The following is a 22,921-nucleotide window of genomic DNA, read 5'->3' as shown; positions in this document are numbered from 1 at the left end:
TTCCTAGGGTGCCCAGACCCTGTTTTAGTATACAATTTGTGGCACGGGGCACTGGGAATAATGGCAGAATAGTGGTGGCTACAGGTAAATGGCCTCTCAGGGCTGGATCCTAAAAATAAGTTTCTATTGAATTTTCAGAAAAAAAATAAAAGATTCCACTGCTACTTGTGGTGGGTCTTCTAAGCCCTTGTAGCCTATAGTATTTGCATGCCATGCTGTGTGCTGACCCCTGGCCATGCATCTAGCAAACTACTTTTGAGCCTTCCCAAATACGATAGCCATCTAGTGGCTGGAGGTGATATCACAGAGTGTTGGTGGTCTTGCACAAGGGTTTCCCCTCCATCCCTTGTCGAGCGTTCGTCAGCATTAACCCCCCTGAACAAACAGCCCTGTGTTGATTTTTCATTCAACTTTTTTTTTGAGTTAGTTAAATGAGTCTTGTTGCCATCAGCACCCATGCAGTCATACCAGTTCACACCGGAAGCCATGACATACAAGGCCTAGAAGGCACTCTGCTAGATAGCTCAGTGGGTTAGGTATCTGGCTCCCTGAGGCTGGAAGTTCGATTCCCTACTGTGGCTCCTTGACAAGGGCTGGACTCGATGACCCATAGGGCTCATTCCTTCAAATATGCAGTTCTAAGATGATGATGATGAAAACATGAAAAACAATGAAACATGACTGCATACATTTACACTATGTAGCACACTCTAATAGATACCAAATTCACAGAAACAAATTTAATGTTTAATTTCTCATCTGCATTAGCTACAATTAAAATACAAACCTTCATGCACTCAGTCTCATTAAAAGGTGGGCAAATGACACTGGAGCCAAGTACTATTGCACCTACAGGAGTCTTTACACATTCATATTTTGTGCAATTTGAGTCCCAGGTGCTTCCTTCCTAAAAAAAAATAGGGGGGGGGGGTTTACAAAAACAATGCATTTTGTTTACAATAAGCCTGGATTTTCCAGTTTTCTGGATTATTGCTTAATGTGAATGTGGCCAACTTTAGAGATGGCTTATAAAAGATGTTAAACAAATTAATATTCCCAACCAGCAGCTAGCCCCAGTACAAAGAAACACATGGAGAAGGAAGACGATTGGCTTGAGCATTTTAATCCTCCTGGCTTTGCTGTCCCTTCTGTGATCCTCGCACTCAACCCAGAAGCACATACAGGTGGCAACTCTGAGCATCTGCTGCAATTTTCTAAGAATCAGCCATACTAGTCTGTGCAACCACATCCATAAAAAAAAAAAAAAACAGAAACCGAGAACATTGTGGCATTTCAAGACTATTATATTTCAGTGCCAGCTTCTTTTTATGGATATGTCCCTTTCTTCTTCAGAAGAAGAAGAAGATCACATTTGTTTGTTTGTATGTTTGTTTGTTCAACTTGTATGCAGCCCACGTTCTGCAAGAGTCTCTTGAAATATTGCAGTTAGTCTTGAAGGTGTCGCAATGTGGTTTTTTAAAAAAATTATTTTTGTATTTTTATCTGGATCTGATAGTGTGATAGCTTATGATAATTCCTTTTCATATAAAGATACATTGAACATACAAGCTGATTTCTGTCCAAAGGTAGTTTGAACTCTGATGACAAATACAAGAAGTAGCTTAAAGGAATTTAAGGATTTTATTAAGAAATGTGTAATCAGAATTCTGATGCTTTATTTTCTGCAGGTTTTTAAAAAGAGGGACTTACTTCGTAAATGCCAAGGGTCCCATTGCCATTGTCAAAGGCACATGAAACATTTCTGCAAGAACCACAACAAGACTCTTGAGTTGAAGAAGGGATGTATACTTGATGCTGTTTAAAAGAAAGATATCAAATGTTTTAAAATATCTCCAAACTGACAACTTCATTTTCAAATATATACTGTTGGTTACAATCAGGTGCTAAATGTGCCATTTGCAGCCGGGATGCTTTTTAATGCAGTTTCCTATGAAAATATTTTGACAATTCTTCCCAAACTTTTTCCTTTAGGAAGCCTATTGCCATCAGCCCCTGCAACAGCTAAGGGGAAGAGCTTGTTCATGTGGGTTATCTACTCTCCTGCCTGGTCCAGAGGTATTACTGTAATGAACTCTTGCAGGGATCTCTACTTCACCTCCAGTTTAGCTGTGCAGAGGAATTCAGATATATTTAACTCCATTTCGACGTCTCATTTAAACGTGACCTTGACTAAGATCAGTGAAGCAAGCTAACTTCAAGCCATGGTTAGTGAAGCTGGCTTGTTTTCATTAAGCAGAGATTAAGACTGACTGAAGTTTAGGAGTCATTACACAATGAATTGTGGTTAATTGGAAATTGAACCAGAAGTTGCCAATTTCCTCATGGTTGCTAGAGAGAAGAAACAGTACACAAACTGCAAGGAGAGACTAAGCTCATTCTCTTAATTTAGCATTGCATCCAAATGCAGCCACTGATCATACCTTCTTATCCAAAGGACGGATTGCCCTGGCATCTTACCTTGGCTGAATGAAATGAGGAAAGCGAGAGAGAAGCAGATAGAGTGAGGAAGGAAGGAAGGATTGAGAGAGAGAGATTTTCTACTAGTAAGCCAAGGAGTATTGACACGGTACGCCTCAATGACAAGTTAAAAAAAGATAACTTGAAGCTAAATGTAATCTCACCATACAAAGGCAAGAGGCTGCCATGTGTCATCTATGTAAGTGTATTATCCAATTCATACCTAGCACTATTACTAGTAACAGCCCTTCAGGATTTCAGACAGAAATCCTGAATTGGAAACAAACGTTTCCCTCCTTTGATAGAAGGTACTCCATTTCCATTATTTCAAAGCCCCTCAAGAAATATGTATCTGGACAAAAACCTGAAATACATCCCTATAAGTTTAATGGGTTTAAAGGACAGCTCCATTATATTCACAAGTAACTAAATTTTAGCAATACTGCACTTACAATTTCACATTTTTGGGAACAGTTAACTATTGTCACATCCATTGCATGAAATCCAGTGCTGGGGTCTTTCTCTTCTGAACACTTTGCCGTGTAACAAAGATCTCCATCCAAATACTGAATCATAGTCTGACCAGGACTCAGAATAGTTACTTCTTGGAATACACAGACATTATCCTTTTCTAATATAAAAAGAAAGAAATAAAAATTTATTTAAAATGTTACAAACTTACCCTATGAATGCTTTCTATATTTGAAAACAATTGATGTTTGTTATTTTTGTAATACCTTGCCCATCCACACAGAGGGACAGACAAACACATACATATTTAGTTCTATTTATTTGTTCAGGATTTATTGATATGTTATGTCGCACAGACTAATCCTGCCTCCTCCCCTGTCAATTTGCCCAATTAGCAGCAAGAATACTGAAGATGAGATGTTACTGTTTGCATGCAGGCTCTACACTCTGAACTAGAAAATCTGTGTTCTTGCTCACATCTAGAGTGATTCTTTTATGCAGATATGTGACTGTTAGTCCGAGCAAGATGGCAAAGAATGGGTAGAATTTTCCTCCCAACTGTGTTGATGACTTCTAATTAGAGAATGACTGATTAGTGCTATAGACACATACACACACGGTGAAAGAATAGTGCTGTTCAATTATATGTTGAGCGATATTGTGAATAAATCCTACTGAAATGCACATCATTCTTTGAGGAATAAATCCAGGTTGTAATCTTATGCACATATAGGGTATACTTTGAAGCTTTTAATAAATTCTGTTAGATGTTTTGTTTTCCAATGTATATTTTCACTTTTCATTTTATACATGCATACAACTACAATAGACCTATGGATACAACCATGAGCGGTGATTACCAATGCTACTGATTTTAATTAGTATACTCAAGTTGGAACTCCCATTGGACTTGGCTCAGAAATTATGGTGGATAAGATTTATGTAGGCATCTGGAACATCTTTCGTGTTTTAATAGCCATGCACAAACAACATGATTGAAGAACTGCAAATACAAATCTTCTTAAAATGGAATATTTTCCGCTAGCAGCAGTTTGTGCCCTTGAGTTCATCACACTTCAGCCCCTGCCTCCTGTGGCTCAATCAGCCACTCACCAGGCCCAGCTTGGTAGCTTCCTGCACTTCCTCAATTGATCTTCCAGTCCTGGCAGCAGCTCAGGCTTCTCTGCCACGCCCTCTTGGCTGACCTTCCACTCAGACAAAAGGGCAGAGAAATCTGTGCTCTTGCTCATGAGAGGGAGATTAGTTGAGGAGGTGGAAAAAGCAAGCAAGCTGGGTCTGGTGAGTGGCTGAATGGCTGAGGAGGCAGGGGAGGGCCTTTATGAAGTAGGGCAAACTGAGAATAACCAATTCATGCCCATCTCTATCCAGCAGCTTTGTTCTTCTCATTCACTTGTAACTCAGAAATCCACCAAGAATGTTAGAAGATTATAGAACACAGATAGAAATTAGTATTTATTTTCTAAATGAAGAATATTGAAAACAATACATACATACCGCAACTGTACCTTGGACATCCACACATGCTGAAAATATTAGCATCTTTAAGTTGAATTTCTCCCTGCAATATAAAAAAGGAAAGAAAGAGAAAATGAAAAAAGCATCAATGCCATATATGTCCAAACCCCTATCCAGATTCAGTAACTAACTAGTTATATATGGGCGAAAACATATATAAATGAACTGTCAATGTGACCAGATAACAGTACATTTTTACATTTCTAAGAAAAGCAAGATTATTTTGCCTTTCAGTTGCATTACACCTGAAGGGCATTGTTCATGGATCTTATCCAGGTTCTGGCGAGATGTCATCAGTGGGTGATGTTTAAAATCCAACTAAAAACATGGTTCTTCACTCAGGCCTTCCCTCCAGTCAACTCTTGATTTTCTTCTTATTATTTTTCTTCTTATTTTTTCTATTTATATTATAGTTGTTTTGTATTATTTCTGCACTTGCTGTGTTTATTGTTTAAATTTTATGTTGGCAGCCGCCTAGAGTGGTCCATTGGTCCAGATAGGCGGGGTACAAATCAAATCAAATCAAATCAAATCAAATCAAATCAAATCAAATCAAATAATAAATAAATAAATAAATAAATAATAAATAAATAAATAAATAAATAAAAATAAAAATAAAAATAAAAATAAAAATAAAAATAAAAATAAAAATAAAAATAAAAATAATAATAATAATAATAATAATAATAATAATAATAATAATAATAATAATAATAATAATAATAATAATAATAATAATAATAATAATAATAATAATAATAATAATAATAATAATAATAATAATAATAATAATAATGTCTTTATCTCATCATTTCAAAATTGTTCATTTCCTTGCTTGTGCCCTCAAGGCTCAAAGTCCACCACTGCCCAATAAGGAGTGGGCAAGGCAAGCAGAAGCTTCTCTAGACCTTCAGCTCAGTCTGCATAGTCATAGTCATATGATGACAGTATAGTCCATAGCCTCAGAAAAAGGACCACAAAATAAAGAGGCTTTTAAAATGAGTTCAAAACACAATATAGTACCACCCACCCAAAACATTTCTTACCACTTTACAGATTGGTACTTCAGCATTTTCACAGTCACATTCTAGAAAAAGAAGAAATGTGGAAGAGAGAGAGATCATTACAACTACACTAGAGGGAAAAGAAGCCATATATTGTTAATTTATGTAATTAGAAGAAAATAATTTGGCGAATACCACAGCTCCACTGTGGACAGCATTGCCCAGGCATTCTTTTCTTCACCATGTTTGTATCAGCAGAACAATTCAGAAGAGGTACGTGACAGAGATTCTCATCACAGACTACAAGAGAAATGAAGTGATTAAATAAAGTGATTATCTAATTCCATAGCAAATACCCAGAACCGCTCCACATTACATTATTATTTCTTAAAGATGCCAGTTTGATTTAATGACTTGGCAGCTAAAGACATACCCAAGTCACTGGACTTGTCCAGTAGAATTTTTGATCTTTTAAAACTGAATAAATTCCTCCTATACCATACCACATACCGCTTTCCTCCAAATGTAGCATGAGAATGTTGCTTGAGCAACAAAAACTGAAAGACCCACTGGGTTTAGAATCAGTTCTATAGGTTTTCAGGTTTGGTTATAGTTAATATCAGTTATGCATTGTTACATAAGTGCAGGCGCAGGTGTAACTAGAAGACATTTAGATGCTGGAAAACTAAGTTTAAATCATTTCCTGTTTCCATATTTCACTGTGTGACCTTGAACAAGTCTTTACTGCTCAGGTGGAACTACCTATGTGGCTATTGTGAAGCTAAAAAAACTGTTCTGATTTCTTTGTTGAAGGAATAAAAATTAAACTGGAGATTCCTTTATGAATGGATAAAGAATAAGATATGAGATATCAAAGAGGCGTATTTATAAGACTTACACAGGCATTCAAGAAAAATGAATCTGCACACAGAAGGTCACAGGTACCACCACTCTTTCATCAGTAACTATCCAGTGTTTGCAGAGAAAATCTGAGAGGAGAGTATAACTACAGTGGTGCCTTGACTTAACGACCTCCCTGCCTTGCAACCAAAATCGAGTTATGACCAGCTTCGGTCACAAAATTTTGCTTTGACTTGCGACAGGAGCTTTGAGATACGATCAGAAAAAAATAGGGGGAAAGGCGAGGAATTTAAACTGCTAACCATTGGTCAGAGAAGTGGCTGCTTCTTTGTAGCTCCTTCGCCCCAGTGGTTAGAGTGTGTGCATTCTGAGAGAGGCTTCGGACTGCCTGGTACTGCTTTTATTTTTGCTTTTTGACTTTATTTTTTAAAACGGAGAGACTGCCTGTTCTGGGTGAGTACTGGGGTTTTGCAGCGTGAGTTTGAGCTGGGCGGGGTTTGCTGGAATGTTTTTTTTTAAATTCTGCGGCTGCTTGGGTTTGGGCTGGGCAGGGGGTTATGTTTCTGTGCTTTGATGGGTGTTGCAGTGTGTTTTTAGTGTGTGGGGGTTTTTTTGGGGGGGGGGAGGTCAGCCAGAATGCATTAATCGTGTTTCTGATGGGTCTTGCAATGTGTTTTTTGGTCCCTGCTGGAATGGGTTTGTTTGATTCGGGGGGGGTATGTTTCTGTGCTTTGATGGGTCTTGCAGTGCTTTTTAATGTGTTTTTAGTGGAGGCAGGGGTGTTTCCGCTGGAACAGGTTAATCATGTTTCAATGCATTCCTATGGGAAATGGGGCTCTGAGTTACAACCAACTTGAGTTACGACCATCATTTCAGAACGGATTAAGTTCGCAACTCAAGGCACCACTGTATAAGCAACTGAAGATGATTATCATCATGCTTGTAGTCAGAAAACCTAAACCAAGCATGGCTCCAATCCTCTTCAAAAGTTCTTCTTCAGTGTAAGAAGGGGGACACAGGCAAGGAAAGGGTGTGAACTTAGATTTCCCATGCCCACATTAATGATTGCCTATCTAGAACCATTTTTCTCATTCTTCCCAATGTGGTAAATGTAGCAGACACAGAATCAGTAATCATCTTAATCTAATTTAAGATATGTTAACAAAGCAAAACGTACCACAGTGATAACGAGGGCAACAGTAATGAGTAGTGCTACGGTCTACAGTGAGAATTTCCCCCTCATTACATAGTGGAATTGGTTCAATGCAGGATTCACAAACTGAAAGAGAAAACTGAGTTTAAAATGTTTTACTTCAATTTCTTTCCAATACTATAATATTTGAGTTTATATGCTCCAAGTATCACCAATAGCTAAAAATATTGACTTAGATGTTCTCTTAGTGATTCTCTACATTTAGGATTTGCTATTAGTCCCTATCAAGAAGCTTCTGTTTTGATCAGAACTGCTTTCAAACCTATCAGTAAAGAAAGTCAAATGTTTCCGTATTATCTCATTGGATAGCAACTGCAAAGGTCATGTGATGATGGAAAACCAAGAAAAGCAGTTGTCTTAAATCCATTCTAAGCTGTCCCTCATCTACAGTTGCCTTCTTTCCATCAGTCTGCAGAGCAGCAGGAGAGAAGAGAAGCAAAGATAGTCCATCACTCTGCCTGGAGACTGACCATCTGTGGTCCCCTATTTCACCTATCTTCCAGCCAGGAGCCATTTCATTTGGATGAAGAGCAGAAGGAGAAAAAAGGAGAAGTATTCCATCACTTCTCCTGAGAGGATAGTTGCCTTCCGCTTCCTCTTAATAGTCACATAGCCACCAGCCATTCCATCAGGCCACTGTGTTTCCATTCCAACTGATCATTATAAGAACTACATGTTTAAGAGGTGACTGCATTTGTGTTTTCCCCACCTCTGTCCCATCCCTTCATCCATGTGTCATGCCTTTTTAGACTGTAAATCTTAAGGTAGGGTCTGTCTTACTACTGATATTTGCAAGCCAGTCTAGTGATTTCTGGGCTATTTTAGCAGAGACTGGTAAGATGATTTAAATAAACAAATAGTAAAACCAGATTAGGGTGTATTGAAAAATGGCACAGCCTTGGGAAGTCTTCAATTCTTTCTGTTTTAAAACAATTTAAGCTGATGATTCTTCAGTCTTTTTACACAAAGTTCTCATCTCAACCATTTACTTTCACCTGATCAAAAGTCACTGTATCAAAGAATTACTGTAAGGATAAAGTCCTTCATCTATGTGGAATTCCCAAGGCCAGGAAATGCTTGCTTGCTTGGTTGCTTGGTTGGTTGCTTACTTACTTATATTTTTACCCTGCCTTCCTCCTTCAAAAGGACCCAAGGTGACTTAAATCATTGAAAGACAATATTTAAAGCTAAGATTAATGAGTAGGAAGCAGCAGCTTACAACATTAGAAGATAGGCAGGCCATGCCTTCTTTAGAGTCTTTATTTAACGGAAGAACAAACCTTACCTCAATTTAATGTCAAAATATGTTACATTCCTATTTAAATGGCAGAGTTTTCCAAAAAGCAAATGTAAAAGCAACTTTTATTAGGGAATAAAATCCAAGTGTATCACTCAAAGCTGACAACACCTGGTACCCTTTTGATATCAGGGATGTTTTGTGATCAACTTCACAAAATTAACACTTAAACTTGATCTTATTTATAGATATTCTGCAATTCCCTACTTATCCATGACTTTTTAGCATAAGGAAGATTTCTTACCACATAAATAGGAGAAACAGCAAGGATCCTCCAACTTTGCTTCAACAATAAACTGGTCTTCTCTGCATTCTGGGCGGGAACCATTGGGACATGCAGATGGATCACATTCTAATTTTAAAAAAAAACACATTTCCAGTAAAAAGCAGTTAATTATGTTATTTTTAAACATACATAAAAAGCAGTTAATTATGTCATTTTTAAAAATATTCACAAGAGGTATACACATCTGTTTATCACTTACCACATCGGTACTGAGGACAGCAAGAATAAGGGTTGTATCCCACAACCAGCTTCTCGGTATTTTTGCATATTGGTGTAACAGGGTCACACAGACTTGTGTTGCATTCTAAAAATGAAAATGAAGGCTGAATCATTTATTACAGTAATATTTAAATTTCTCCTACAAATAAATTTTATTCAAATAATAAATGAATTTCAGATTAGTGTTTAATATATTATCATGATCTTTGTTTGGATGTGTTCAGTTTGGGAGCCAAAACATTGCTTGTTTATTCAATATCAAAAGTAGGAAGTGAGCAAATTATGCTAGAATCAGCACTCACCTACCAGCCAATACTGTATCTAAAGACTTTTTAATCTCCATTCATGGAGAAAGAATTGAGATATTGATTGCACCAATATTACAGTACACATAAAATGGAAGCAGACAAGCCTGAATTAAAGAATCACAACATTGTTAAGAAGAATTTCCTCCATAGCTAGCTACTCAGGACACAGCGGGAGGATTGGAAGTTAAGCTGATCACCTCGCTATGGAATATCCCCTGATGATTATTTTTTTACATTTTGACCTGCCTTTCCCTGCAGTGACCTCAAGATGCACCACCTTGGCTCTCTTCATCCTCAGTCCTGTGAAGTAGATCAGACTAACAGAGAATGACTGAGTGATTGCCCCACAGTGAGCTTCATGCCTTAGTGGGGACCTGAGCTTAGAGCTTCAGGACCCAGTCATAACACTGTAAACAGTATACCACACTGGCTCACACCTGACTTCCACGAGATGAGCCTGGGATTCAAGGGAAATATCCATAGTGCATTTGGGAAGAAAAGTACAATCAGGCCTTTCGGTTGCCCTGTTTAGTATGTTTAAGTTTGAGGTGTGTGTGGGGGGGGGGGTTGTTTGTTAGTTTTATTTTTTACTGAGGCACGGGAAGACTGGAGGGCCTGGTGTGCTCTGGTGCATGGGGTCATGAAGAGTCGGACATGACTTAATGACTAAATAACAACAACAAAGTCCTATCTCTCCCTGAAAGGGTGTGGAGAGGTTGATGTTTAACCCAAGACTCTCTTCCCCACCTACAGCTCATCTGAATGGTGGTCACTTCGTACAGGTCAGAGACCCATCTTTTGATGGCTTATGCCCACAACAAGTTTGAAAACCACAATGCAGCTAATGCTTTTCCTCCATAACCTCAGCATTTATTTTACTTGTAGGAATCCATCTCCACCTCACAAGGAAGACATAAAGTCAGAAGTGAACACCGCCTCATAAACATTACCTACCACAGACTTTCTTTGGGCAGCAGCCTCCTTCTTCAATTACATTAATAATCACTTCACCTTCCCTTGCACATTTTGGAGGTGGCTCTTGATTACACTCAGGCTCTACAGCAACAATGCTCCCATTCTCCAAGCATTTAAACATGCAGCATCCTTTATTGGAGCCATTCCAAACCTCTCCAACAGTATGGGGGTGTCCGTCATTATCAGTACAGGCTACAGATGAGAAACATAAAATAAACCATGCCTGCTCAGAAATATCAGAGAACTGACATAAGCTGCTTCTAATTAAAGGCTTTGGATTTTTCCTCAATTGCCTTTGAGTGTTATTCTATTAACTCTATATGTAAACCAGGATAACTTATTTTATTGACTACAACCTTGCACATACCAGAGCTAATATCTTTGTTGGTTCCAGTTCCAGTGTGGGATAGTAGCAAGAGTTTTTCTTTTTGCTTACCTCAGATTATTTTAATTCATTTTATGGTTTATTTTACTTTATTTAGCTTAGTTTATTTTCATTTCTCCTCCTTTTTCTATCATTTTATTATTTTAATGAGCCCAGTATTTTTAAGACTAATCTGCCAATCAGCTACCTGGGTGTTGCCTGGTATCTCTTAGTGCCATATATATGTTTTTATATATGTTTAAACATATATATGGCACTAAGAGATACCAGGCAACACCCAGGTAGTTGATTGGCAGAGTAGTCTTTAAAATACTGGGCTCGTTAAAATAATAAAATGATAATAGAAAAAGGAGGAGAAATGAAAATAAACTAAGCTAAATAAAGTAAAATTATAATTTATAAAATAGATAATCAAGAAAAGTTGAAAGTCAAATCAGATTTCCAACCCACTTTCTGCAGAATTCTTGAGATACCTCCCTCTGTTTCTTGGGAGGATACTAAGGACACTATCATATGGCAACCCAGCCACATAATGGTAATGGTCTTTTTTTTATTATTGTTCTACAAAGAACAAAGAAAGTAGTGTTCTACAAAGTGCTCTTTGTATTGTTTGTAAATAGGTTGATGTCCATCTGAACAGATCATATGATTATAATAAACATATTTCTTGATTGATTCATCTTTGTTCAGGGCATTCATTTGCTTTGTGGCACAATGAAAGGAATGAATATGCCTTTGTCAATCTCTGTGGAAATTAAGCATTGCCTTAGTGAATCAGTTTAAATTCCATCTAGTCCAATGTGCTGTTCCCAGCTTCTGGCAACTCAATATATCTTAATGCACACAAACCAGTCAAGAAAGTCTCTTATATTCAGAGGTACACAGCCTCTACTATTTCAATTGGATGCAATAACTTCGGACATCTACTGGTTGTGGACTGCAGCTCCCTATGGCCACAGCCATAGGAAGTCAATATCACAGGGCTGAAGAAGCTGTAGCCCAAATACTTCCCAATATACACAACTTCAGATACTATTTTTCTTCTTTGCAAGATAATGAAGACTATTAGTTTGATCAATTCATGGAATGCCCATATGATTAACTGCAGCACACAAACCCAACTATTATCTGTTCCTGGTGTCTTTAAGAGGTTTACACCTGTTCACTTCCAACAGTACAGACAGCATGGAAAACGAAATATGATCTGATGACTTTGTATTGACAAAATTTGCTCCCCAAGTAAATGGTTAAAAAGTACTATATCAGTATATTGTGCCTCCTTCTGTGGCTGCAACTGATTTTCTAGTAATATTTAAATATCGTTTTAGCTTGGTAGGCAGCAAATCTAAATCCACCACTTTGGAAATCACACTTTAAGGATTCTTACCAGATAACCAATAATAGTACTGTAAGCTTTGAAGCCAATACAATCCCCAACCCTAGAGACACATATGGGATAAATCCCTCTAAGCATAGTGGGGCCTGTTTCTGTGTAAACAAGCAAGATCAGACTGACAGTAATTTTCAAACCTGTAGATGAATAGTAGCTTTCCTAGGGAAGCCCATTAGTAAATGCATTAATTTTGTTCTATTTGGACAAAGGGAAGACTGAGATAGAAACCATGCCTCTGCCCTTCTGGAAAGTAAGTGTGGGCCTAACTGGGAAAAATGTGCTTACATAGCTGGAGGCTTACTCACCACATTTTTCTTCTGGAATGCAGAGGTCAGAGTCTGTTCTGTGAAGAATGGTCCCATTTTTACAAACACAGTCTTCTCTCAGGTAGGAACATGGTGATTCTTCATAGAACCATTTATTTAGGCATGTTTTAGCTGCACAGGGTTGCACGCAAGGCTGGTATTCTTTCCCATTGGGACAACTTAATGCTACATACAGAAAAAAATAAGCAGTAGTAATACTACAAAGTCACGAATCCCATTATATTCTAAAAATCTCCAGAACTGTAATTGTAAGGTTTTATAACCTCTATGGTACAAGAGAAAGATCATCAGTGTTCTGGTGAACACTATCTCAGATGTGTGTTACTTGCAATTTGCTGTATCTTCAATACTTTACTATTTTATAAAATCTGTGAGTTATGTTGGGGTCAGAGAATGAGTGACTGTTAAAGGAGCAAAGGTGTGCCTTTTGATTAAAGCAAGTTGTTGGTGGGAGGTTGTGAAGAAGTGGGCTGGTTCCATGGAAGCTTACATTAAATTATACAGCTAGTCTTTAAATAATCATGTCTTTTTTTTTTTTTGCTTTTCTTTTGTTTTGTGTTTCTTCTTGAAATGTTTGCACAGATGACCACAGCTACAACTTTTAAAAATACACCTCTATAGAAGCAGTGTTTTGTAGTGTCTACCTTCACATCCTCATTTAGAACCATACCTATTCCAAAATATGGGGCAGTAGAAGGGTGGGAAAATGTCATTCATCATGCATGTATGCGCACGCGCATACACACACACACACTACTAATGACCAATGCCACACCACTCTCAATGATTAAGGCAGCAATTAATAAACAACCAACAGTGATTACTCATAGCAACTGAAACATTATTCACCAAACTTCAGCAAAGCAAGATTTGAATTTGGGTCTCCTTTTCCAAATATAATACTCGTATTCCAAATAAGGCACCACTTGTACCTACCACGGTTTATGTTCTTTAAATGTAAAAAAAAAAAACTTAAAAAAATTAACACATTACCAAAGGAGACAGTACTTACAACAGTAATCTGGTGTTCTCCATTTAATGCAGATATTATGTTTGTTGCACAATGCGACATACGCAGAAAGAGCATCACATTCATAATTCCAAAAATATGTATTGTTGATCCACATTTTCTCACAAAAGTCTTGTGGTGAAACCTACATTCAAGTGAATAGATAGATTAATGAGTGTTCCATTCACAGTACTAGTTTTCCTTTGTCTTCATTAGGACAGACTGAAACAAAAAATAAAACAAAATTCAGTACTATCCACAAGATCAGTATCTGCTGATTCACTTGCCCATGGCCTGAAAATATTAAAAAAAAAAAAAACAGAAAAACACACAGAAAAAAACCCCTTCCACACCCTAAATATGTATTTGTGTGCATTTCCAGGGTGTATTTACCAGAACTGGCAACTAAAGGGAGCCAGGGCTCATGTAATGTATAGTGTTTGATACGTCCGTCTTTTTCAGCATCCATGGCAGGGTTTGGAACTGATCCTCTGCAGATACCATGGTCCTACTGTAGTGCCATTTTCATAGTTGTTGATACAAATTGATTCACTGTTTTATCCTCTATCAAGCTCTTCATTTTTACCGTAATGGGCTTGACATTTATTTTATTTTAATGCCATTATGCTTTGAAAGGCACAATATGCACACCCTAAAAAGAAACTTGTTCTTTTGTCTTTTACTTCCATTTGCAAGGATGTACTTGCTTTAGCCCTCTTTTTTCCCTTATTAGACACTCCTAGATCAAATATTTCTCTATATTCAACTTATAAGACATTGGCCAAAATCCAGTTGCACAACTACGTGCACACAACTCAGTCTTGCACCTGTGACAGTTGCACAATGACTGAAATGGAAGTGCAATCTCCAAGGCACTTCCATGCTGCATTACACAATTTGTCACTGTACAATTGCACAGTGTAATCCTTTATTACTGGGCATAACTCCTGGCACATTTATGCTGGTGTTACATTACACTGGCATGAACAGGATACTTGCCAATATACTGTATTTTTCTGTTTAAAACATGCCCCCATTTATAAGATCCCCCACCACTTTTTAAACCCGAAAATTAATAAAACTTAGTTTTCAGGATTCAGCCTCTGGGCTCAGAACATCAGACATTTTGAGTCCCTGTTCAATCTGAGCTTACAGGCTCCACCTCCAATGAGGTGTGTTCCAATTGGTTTGTACAGCATCCATGAGGCTCATGACCGGAGGAAGCTCAGTCTCCTGACTGTAGGAAGCTAAGCCTTGTGACTGAAGGAAGCCTGTTTACAGAGTAAACAGTATGTGCCGTTTTGTTCTCTCCTCAGCTATCTCAGCTTACTTCCATGTAAAAATGTCCCTCAATTTTTAGTCTAATGATTTTAGGAAAAAGTAGCATCTTATACATGGAAAAATGCAGTAACTCTGAAGGAGTGACTCTTCCCTTATTCTTCCCGATTTCAAGTGAGTAAATTAATTGGTTAATATTAGGCCAGATGTATACAAATGGAATTTATTGACTTTATTTTATATAAAAGTTAAAATTCTTAACATGACTAGAAGACGGTGGTTTGGATGTGGAGGGGCTGGTTGTGACCCCATTGTCATGGTCAGACCACTTCCTGGTCAAATTTAGTCTATTAGCTTCTTCTTCCCTCTGCAAGGGTGGGGAATCTATTAAGATGATCCGCCCTTGAAGACTAATGGATCCAGATGGTTTCCTGAACGCTCTGGGGGATTATCTGTCTGATATGGTTGGAGCTCCTGTTGACGCTCAGGTTAACCTATGGAATAGGGAGATGACCCGGACGGTTGACACGATTATGCCTAAGCGTCCTCTCCCTGCACACAGTGGTGGATAAGCACTAATTTAATGAGTCCCCCACGGAATTCCAATTCGCATACTGACTCTGTGATTCAGCGCATGACTAGGAATCTAATAAGTGAGTCATTAATTAGCGGTTGTTCACTACTCCAAGCTGTAAATATCCAACAGGATTCTGGTCAGCATATCCTACTTTAATGGCTTTGATCTTCTACATATAAAATCACTCATTCTTTTGTACTTACTTTTTTGTGACAGGGAGCAAAAACCCATCTCTGTAAGAGTTCCATACAATAGGTACAGTTATCTTCAGTGCAGTTTCTTACAAGTCTTCTTGTTGCTACATCAACAGATTTCTCAACTTCCCAGCTCTTAATAAAAACCTCAATTTCTTCCATGTTGGTAATTATTGTCCTATTTTGCATTTTCAGGTCATCAACTGGATCACCATTACAGACACCTGAACCAAATAATACAAAATGTCAAATATGATAGACAGCAAAGACAAAGATCCAAGTTCTAACAGCATCTCTCTGGTAGATAATCTTGATCTTTCCCTTTCTTTTCTGTTGGCTTATCATATAGCCCTACTTCTATAACTGAAAAGAGCGAGTTCAACAATGCATTTTAGACTTTTTCTCAAATATATGCCATGATAAGTAAAATACTACCTCCCCAGCAATGCCTAAGGATTAAAACTTAAGAACATAATATTTCTATCTCAACCTGACACTCTGGAATGTGCTGCTGGTTGAGGTGGACAATAATAGCCTCAGGTGATCATTGGTGTGACTCAATAAAAGCCAACTCTGTTCAATACTGAAAATAATAGATGTACCAACTTCTGAGACACACTTTTTTACAGCAATAGGATTGATTAAAAGCACAGCAAAATTCAATATTCTCCACACTTTCAATAGTATCAACCATTCAAGATTCTGATCAGATTGTTTTCATTTACATATTTCAAAGCATTTTCATGATTGTTAATAACACAGTTGCTACCATCTCTTTGCTAATTTAAACAGTTCTAGGAACATAGAAAAACAATCTCATGGAACAGAGAAGGAGTTGATTCAGACAGAAAAGCTTAGCGAGATCATCTCTCTTTGTGTCCTAATTAATGCAGATAATACAGATCCTTTCCTCTGTTCACAAGAGTGTATTATCTTTTATGTTAGCCTCAACAAGACACAAGCTTTATTGGGAGTATCTATATGTAGGATAATCGTGGCAGAGAAGGAAGGATTCACTAAAATCAAGGAATTAAAAAACTGAAAGGCAAGGTATCCAAAAGCAAAGCAAACTACTTTAAAAATAAAATTCTAAGACTCCAAAATAAGGGTAACAAAGATTTAAGACCATACATATTCTCACCACAAAGTCCTTCAGTCTTGGAAGATGTATTAGAGTGAAAGCCATACTGGATATCTATGATACCAGTAACATGTGCCCATTTAATATTGATGCCAGCTGGTGTATTGATTACATACATAGCACCAGTGTCTTGAATACATAATCCATGTTTTGAGAAGGGTAAAGACTGAATAACCGAATTCACAACTACCTAAAATAATAATAAAAAATTACATAAATGGGAAGCACATTTCTGAACTGCAAGATGCAATGTTACTTCTTAGTCAGTATTTCTGCTATAATGAATGGCAAACTCAAGACAACTGCAATAAACCCCATAAAGCAAAGGAGCAGGTTTCCCATGCCACATTTTCAGAAATGAAATGATATGGAGGAAGCCCTCTTTTGCTCTTTGTGGGAGGTCCCTTATATAAATTATCAAACTGTATGCAATGGGACTGAATTGCAAATACAATAAAAATCCTGTTGCTTGCTAAACCAGTCAACCTAACCTTAAATAAAATTATGCAAATTAAAACACATTGGAATAGGTTATGTAAATAATTCAACACTAGTAGAAGGTAGCTTTATATAATTCCATCTTAGAATCATGGAATTATAGAATAATTGAGTTGGAGGAAGCCTATAAGGCCATCAAGGCCAACTCTCTACTCAAGAGAGGAATCCAAATATAGAATCATAGAATAATTAAGTTGAAAGAGGCCTCTTGATTGCCTCCTATAAACTGAGAGGGGTGGAGCCTGGAGAACCTCTGTAAGAAGCTCATTCCAAAGGGAAGGGGGCATGACTAAGAAAGTTATGTTCCTGGTGCTAGCTTTTTCAGCCTCCTTGGGTGTCACAACTTTTAACATCAAGGACTGCAAGGAGCAGGTGGGACCAGTAGCTATTTTGTGGGAGGGATGTTCCACCGAGTACCGAGGTTCTAAACCAACAAAGGCTTTATATGTCATGGCCAGCACCTTGAATTGGGCATGGAAACAGCTGAGGAGGAGGAGGAGGAAGAGTCATCTCAGCTCCAAGAGAGCCCTTTACAAAAAGAAATGGGGAGAAGATCAAAAGCAAAGCGTGCTCCTTATACACCACCCCATACTGTAGGTGGGCTATTTGCAATTGAATTATGCAGTTTACCAAACTCAGCAGGATGGAAGGCTAAGTCAACCTTGACCTGGCTTCCTGAGCCTGTTGGGATCAAACTCAAATTCAGGTTGTGAGCAGAGTCTTGACTGCAGTACTGCAGTGTAAATCACTGCACCATGAAAAGTAAGTTTCCCCCAATAAAAAAATAAACATGTGTAGCTAAGAATAATAGAGCTGAAACTGAAACCACAGAAACCTGTGTTATATACAGTGGGGTCTTGACTTAAGAACGTCTTGAGTTAAGAACATTTTGACTTAAGAACCGCTCTCATAGGAAAATATTGACTTGACTTAAGTACTTAGATTTGAGTTAAGAACTGAAAAAAAATCACGTGGGAGGCAGGGAAAGTGCAAAATTTGAACTTTCAGTTAACTGTTGGCCAGTGAAAAGGGTGCCTGTCTGCTTCCTCACTCCTCCCAGCGTTTAGAGAGTGGATTGGGAGACAGTCTTCGGACTGCCTGGTACTGTACTGCCTGGACTGTATTTTCCCTGCCTTCCCTGAACCTTTCTTGACCTAAGAAAAAAAAAGAAACAAAATATCCCCCTCTAGTGGTCGAAGGCAGAATAGCAGCTTCCCATTAGTTTCTATGGACGGAAAAGAGCAGATACGGATCAAATGGTTTTCAATGCATTCCTATGGGAAATGCAGATTTGACTTGAGAACTTTTTGACTTGAGAACCGCCTTCCAATACGGATTAAGTTCTCAAGTCAAGACCCCACTGTACATGGAAGATCCACTGTAAAAGAGACTCAGTGTTGTGTTAAAGCACATTTGTCATATTCCAGAGTATTCATATACTGTATCTACTGGACTATCTCTTCAATTACATTTATACCAGAAACATTGTTTAGTTTAAATATTATTAACTCACAAATCACCTTTCTTGCTAAACGGTTGATAAGTACTGTATACAAAGGTGTTGTTACATTCAGTTTCTTAAAACAGAGACCTGAAGCACTTCCAGGGGGCACCTTAAAAGAAAAAGGCATACGTGGTTTAGGAAGTTAAATTAACAAACAGAACTAACCACTGCATGCTCACAGATATTTGAGATCATACTTAGAAAAATACTTACTAGCTTTCTTATGGAATTGGCACTCTGAAAAACAGTTATAAAACAAAGTTAGAATTGCCGTATATGAAGTGGCAAAATTCCAGGGTTACTATAAGGGCTGCTGTAATTCACCGTGTTATATCTTATTTACAATTTCTTAAGTTGGCTGAATAGAACAAGTATTACTATAAATCTGATTCTATGACTACCCTTTTTTTAAAAAAAAGATAAGGCTGCTTTCCTTTAAAGATACCTGGGAATAAGCCCCATTAACCTCAGCTGGGCTTATTCTGGAGGAGGTGTTTTAATGTTTAATACTTAATGTTTGCATTTCAGAATCTTTTAGAATCATATACACAATTTTGTTCCAAAGATTCCATGTTGGACTGTAATACATAACAAAAACATCATGTGTGGAATCCAACTGGAAAATTACACTAGCATAACTCCATTGCTATAAGATTCAGCTACAAACTGATGCATGTTCAGAAGTTAGTACTGTATAGGCATTCACTACAGTGCTTCAGTTCACACAACTAGTGTGTCACAGCCAACACCTACAACAACTCTTTAACTTGCAGCAATTAGCAGCTGAGATTTACAACACTGGAGTTACACTGGTGGGAATAATTGACAGGATTCTGGCATTTAGTTCTTATTTTTATTTACCAGTACAGATATATTTTAATAAATGTAGTTACAATTGCTTGTGCAAATATTTGTGCCTGTGAAAATGTACAGCTGCTAGTGTGCAATAGGTTTTGTGCTAGTGCTGTGAAATCATTGACTACAATACTTAATATTATATAACAATACTCATGTTTCCTTACCTGATTAGTGGGGCATTTTTCAATATGAGCCACAATAATTTCCGTGGGTAGCTTGACTAAAATATAGGAAGCTACTTTATACAGTGCAAGATTATTTCCATCAAATGTAATGATGCTCAGTTCTGACAGGACAGAACATTGGCCTAGAAAAGAATGGACAGTTAATGAGATTACAAGAAAACAAGACCTGTCAAGTGCTGTCATGTTTTTTTTAATTATTCACAGTAGAGGGCAATATTCCACATGTGCACAACATTCACAGGACTGAGAAATAATAAAGACTGTTGGTCAATAGCAACCTATAGGCCTGAATCCTATTTTTTATAATGGTGTAACTCCAGTGACATACATTTCAGCAGTGAATTGCTAGCACTTAAGAAGTCATCACTTGTTTTTTTTTCTACTTATGCATTATATCTGTGCATTTCTCAGCAGTGAATTAACTGGTGACAAATCACTCCTGAAATTTAAGCCAATGGAGTTACACTGGTGTTACACTGAAATCCCACTGATTTCAGTACAGCTTATTCCCAATCAAGTTTCAATAAGTCCGTAGTTTCTTAAGATAGCTTCACATATACTCAGCAGGCACATGCTTGTGTAGCAATACAGTGGTCCCTCGACTTACGAACTTAATCCGTTTTGGAACGACATTCGTATGTCGAAAAGTTTGTAAGTCGAAGTACCATTTCCCATTGAAATGCATGGGAACGGAATTAATCCATTCCAGCATTTCAAAAGGTAAAAAAGCAGGGAGAAAGGGCTGGGAATTCCAATAATCCACCCTTTCTTCCTGCCTTTTTGGCTTCGGAGGTCTCAAACGAGGGCTTCCTCCGATGTTGGGGGGAAAGCCCTTTGAGACCTCCGAAGGTGCCGATCGCAGTGGCAGGGACCCCCAGGGAGGTCTCCCAGGGTTTGCCCGCCACCATGGGAGACCTCCCTAGGCGTCCCTGCCACCGCGATCAGCACCTTTGGAGCTCTCAAAGGGCTTCCTCTGATGTCGGGCGGAAAGCCCTTTGAGAGCAGGGAGAAAGGGCGTATCGTGTAATATGAAACTACTGTGCACTTTACAGAATGATGTAATTTTCCTCAGAGTGGGAGACAGGGAGGAGAAAAGAACAGTCATACAGCACTCTCAGAAGCCACATACAAGCTACAGAGGGTTCATATGGCTAATGTTGTAACACGAAATTTTTGCTCGAAGCATAAATGAAATAAGTGCAGGAGAAGGTGCCAGCCAACTTCATAAAGGCCCTTCTTGCACATTGACCTTCATCCACACACACTGTTTCAGATGAAAAAGGAACCACGGCATAAGAGAATGGTTTATGATTCTCCATAGATGTCTACTACTACATATTGTTCAGATTTATTTATTCTCAATAAAAGAGTCACTAGTTCTTTCAGTACCAGCTGTGCTAGTCCTTACATGCAGGACAAACAGGCACATTTCTTCCTTCTTGCCATGTTACTCAAAATAATGTGCAATGTCTTCCTGCCCAAGATCCATTATGCAGGAGTTCCTTTTTCACTTGTAAAGGTGTATGTGTATGAGGGACAGGGCAAAACAGCACAAGATGGGTTTTCAGGCAGCTGGATAATAACAAGAAACCAAGATTCCGTTCCTCTGAATAGTACGATCAATTAAAACAGATTCCTGTCTATTTCTTCTTCATTTAAGACTGCTGGCAGACTCTGTGGTCACCTGTCACATAAAAACAAGAATGCTGTCAGACTAGAAATGGGGAGGTGAATTATATACATCACCAATTGATGAAATGTTGTTTTAATAGTCAGTGTCAAAACTATCAATACAGTGGACCCTCGACTTACAGAATTAATCCGTATTGGAACGTTGGCTGTAGGTCGAAAAGTCTGTAGGTTGAGTCTCCATTGACCTACAATGCGTAACTGGCCATTTTTGTTCCATTTTGATTTTTTTTTCTGGTCTGTAGGTCATTTCTCTGGCTGCAAGTTGAACCTAAATTTTGCACCCAGAGAAGTCTGTAACTCGAAAAGTCTGTAAGTGGTGCCGTCTGTAAGTCAAGGGTTCACTGTAGAACTTGTGGAGTGGGTGGTATATGACACCCACATATTTCAACCTAACTCACAGTAACTCTGACTTAATTGACTTCAGCTCAGCATTCATGTTCACCTTGACATTCAGATCAAATCTCTAATGTCAGACAATATAGCCTATGAAGGAGGGATTATGGTATATTGGGCATGTTTTCTCATTGCATGGAAACTGTTCTGTAGTTTGTGTGCTATAAATATCTGTCTGGAATTTCAAATACATTGCCACACATGTATAGGTAAGAATGGTTTACAGCAGTGTTACTGGCTGAAGGTTCTACATCAGGGACTGCTATATCTGAATGGCTCATTAGGGTTTATTTTTTCACTGAAAGAGCACATCAGTGTCTGACATCCACCACTTCCAACAGCAGACAGGACATGGAAAAATGCTGCTCACAGGTCACATGCAGTCTACTCCTCAAAGTGGCTCCAAATCCCCTCCTAATCCCCCATACAAAAAAGCCAGATTCCCTTTCAAAATGGCAAATCACACACCCCAAAAGCTGCAGGAAGATTTGCCATTTAAAGGCTATTTCACACACATACACCCCTAGGGTTGTTTCCAGGAAACCAATAACATCTTGTGTTTTTAAAATGTACTTTCCTTCCCTATCTCAATCTCCAGCCTAACACAGGAATGGAAGCAACAGGAGTAAATCCATGCACTTTGAACATTTAATGAGAGAGAAAATCTTTTCTATAAGATCAGGTTTCCTGTGTGGAGAAGTTTTTGTTTTGTTCTGGTATGAAGAAACATTTTGCAGTGATACAGGCCAAACAGGTTTGCCACTTCAGTGAAAACCAGTCCTAATTATACAATCCCATCACTTCCCAAAAGTAAGCTCCACTACGTTTAATGGGATTTAC

General features: G+C 38.1%; 1 protein-coding gene across 1 annotated transcript in view; it reads right to left on the bottom strand.

The window, feature by feature from the left end:
- OTOGL (otogelin like) overlaps positions 1-22,921 on the bottom strand; it is a 102,394-nt gene that overhangs the window by 12,699 nt on the left and 66,774 nt on the right. Inside the window, exons 38-54 of the mRNA XM_078376806.1 lie at positions 19,976-20,118; positions 19,167-19,190; positions 18,970-19,062; positions 16,952-17,141; positions 15,820-16,034; positions 13,765-13,906; positions 12,732-12,917; positions 10,628-10,840; positions 9,346-9,450; positions 9,105-9,212; positions 7,528-7,629; positions 5,685-5,789; positions 5,532-5,572; positions 4,465-4,528; positions 2,931-3,109; positions 1,711-1,815; positions 788-907 (exon numbers count right to left, since the gene is read on the bottom strand). Coding sequence (XP_078232932.1) covers positions 788-907; positions 1,711-1,815; positions 2,931-3,109; positions 4,465-4,528; positions 5,532-5,572; positions 5,685-5,789; positions 7,528-7,629; positions 9,105-9,212; positions 9,346-9,450; positions 10,628-10,840; positions 12,732-12,917; positions 13,765-13,906; positions 15,820-16,034; positions 16,952-17,141; positions 18,970-19,062; positions 19,167-19,190; positions 19,976-20,118 — 2,135 coding nt within the window. The remainder of the gene's footprint in view (positions 1-787; positions 908-1,710; positions 1,816-2,930; positions 3,110-4,464; positions 4,529-5,531; positions 5,573-5,684; positions 5,790-7,527; positions 7,630-9,104; positions 9,213-9,345; positions 9,451-10,627; positions 10,841-12,731; positions 12,918-13,764; positions 13,907-15,819; positions 16,035-16,951; positions 17,142-18,969; positions 19,063-19,166; positions 19,191-19,975; positions 20,119-22,921) is intronic.

Source organism: Pogona vitticeps, chromosome 5 (genome assembly GCF_051106095.1).
Source record: "Pogona vitticeps strain Pit_001003342236 chromosome 5, PviZW2.1, whole genome shotgun sequence".
Classification (NCBI taxonomy): domain Eukaryota; kingdom Metazoa; phylum Chordata; class Lepidosauria; order Squamata; family Agamidae; genus Pogona; species Pogona vitticeps.
This window is presented reverse-complemented; position numbering and strand designations above follow the sequence as displayed.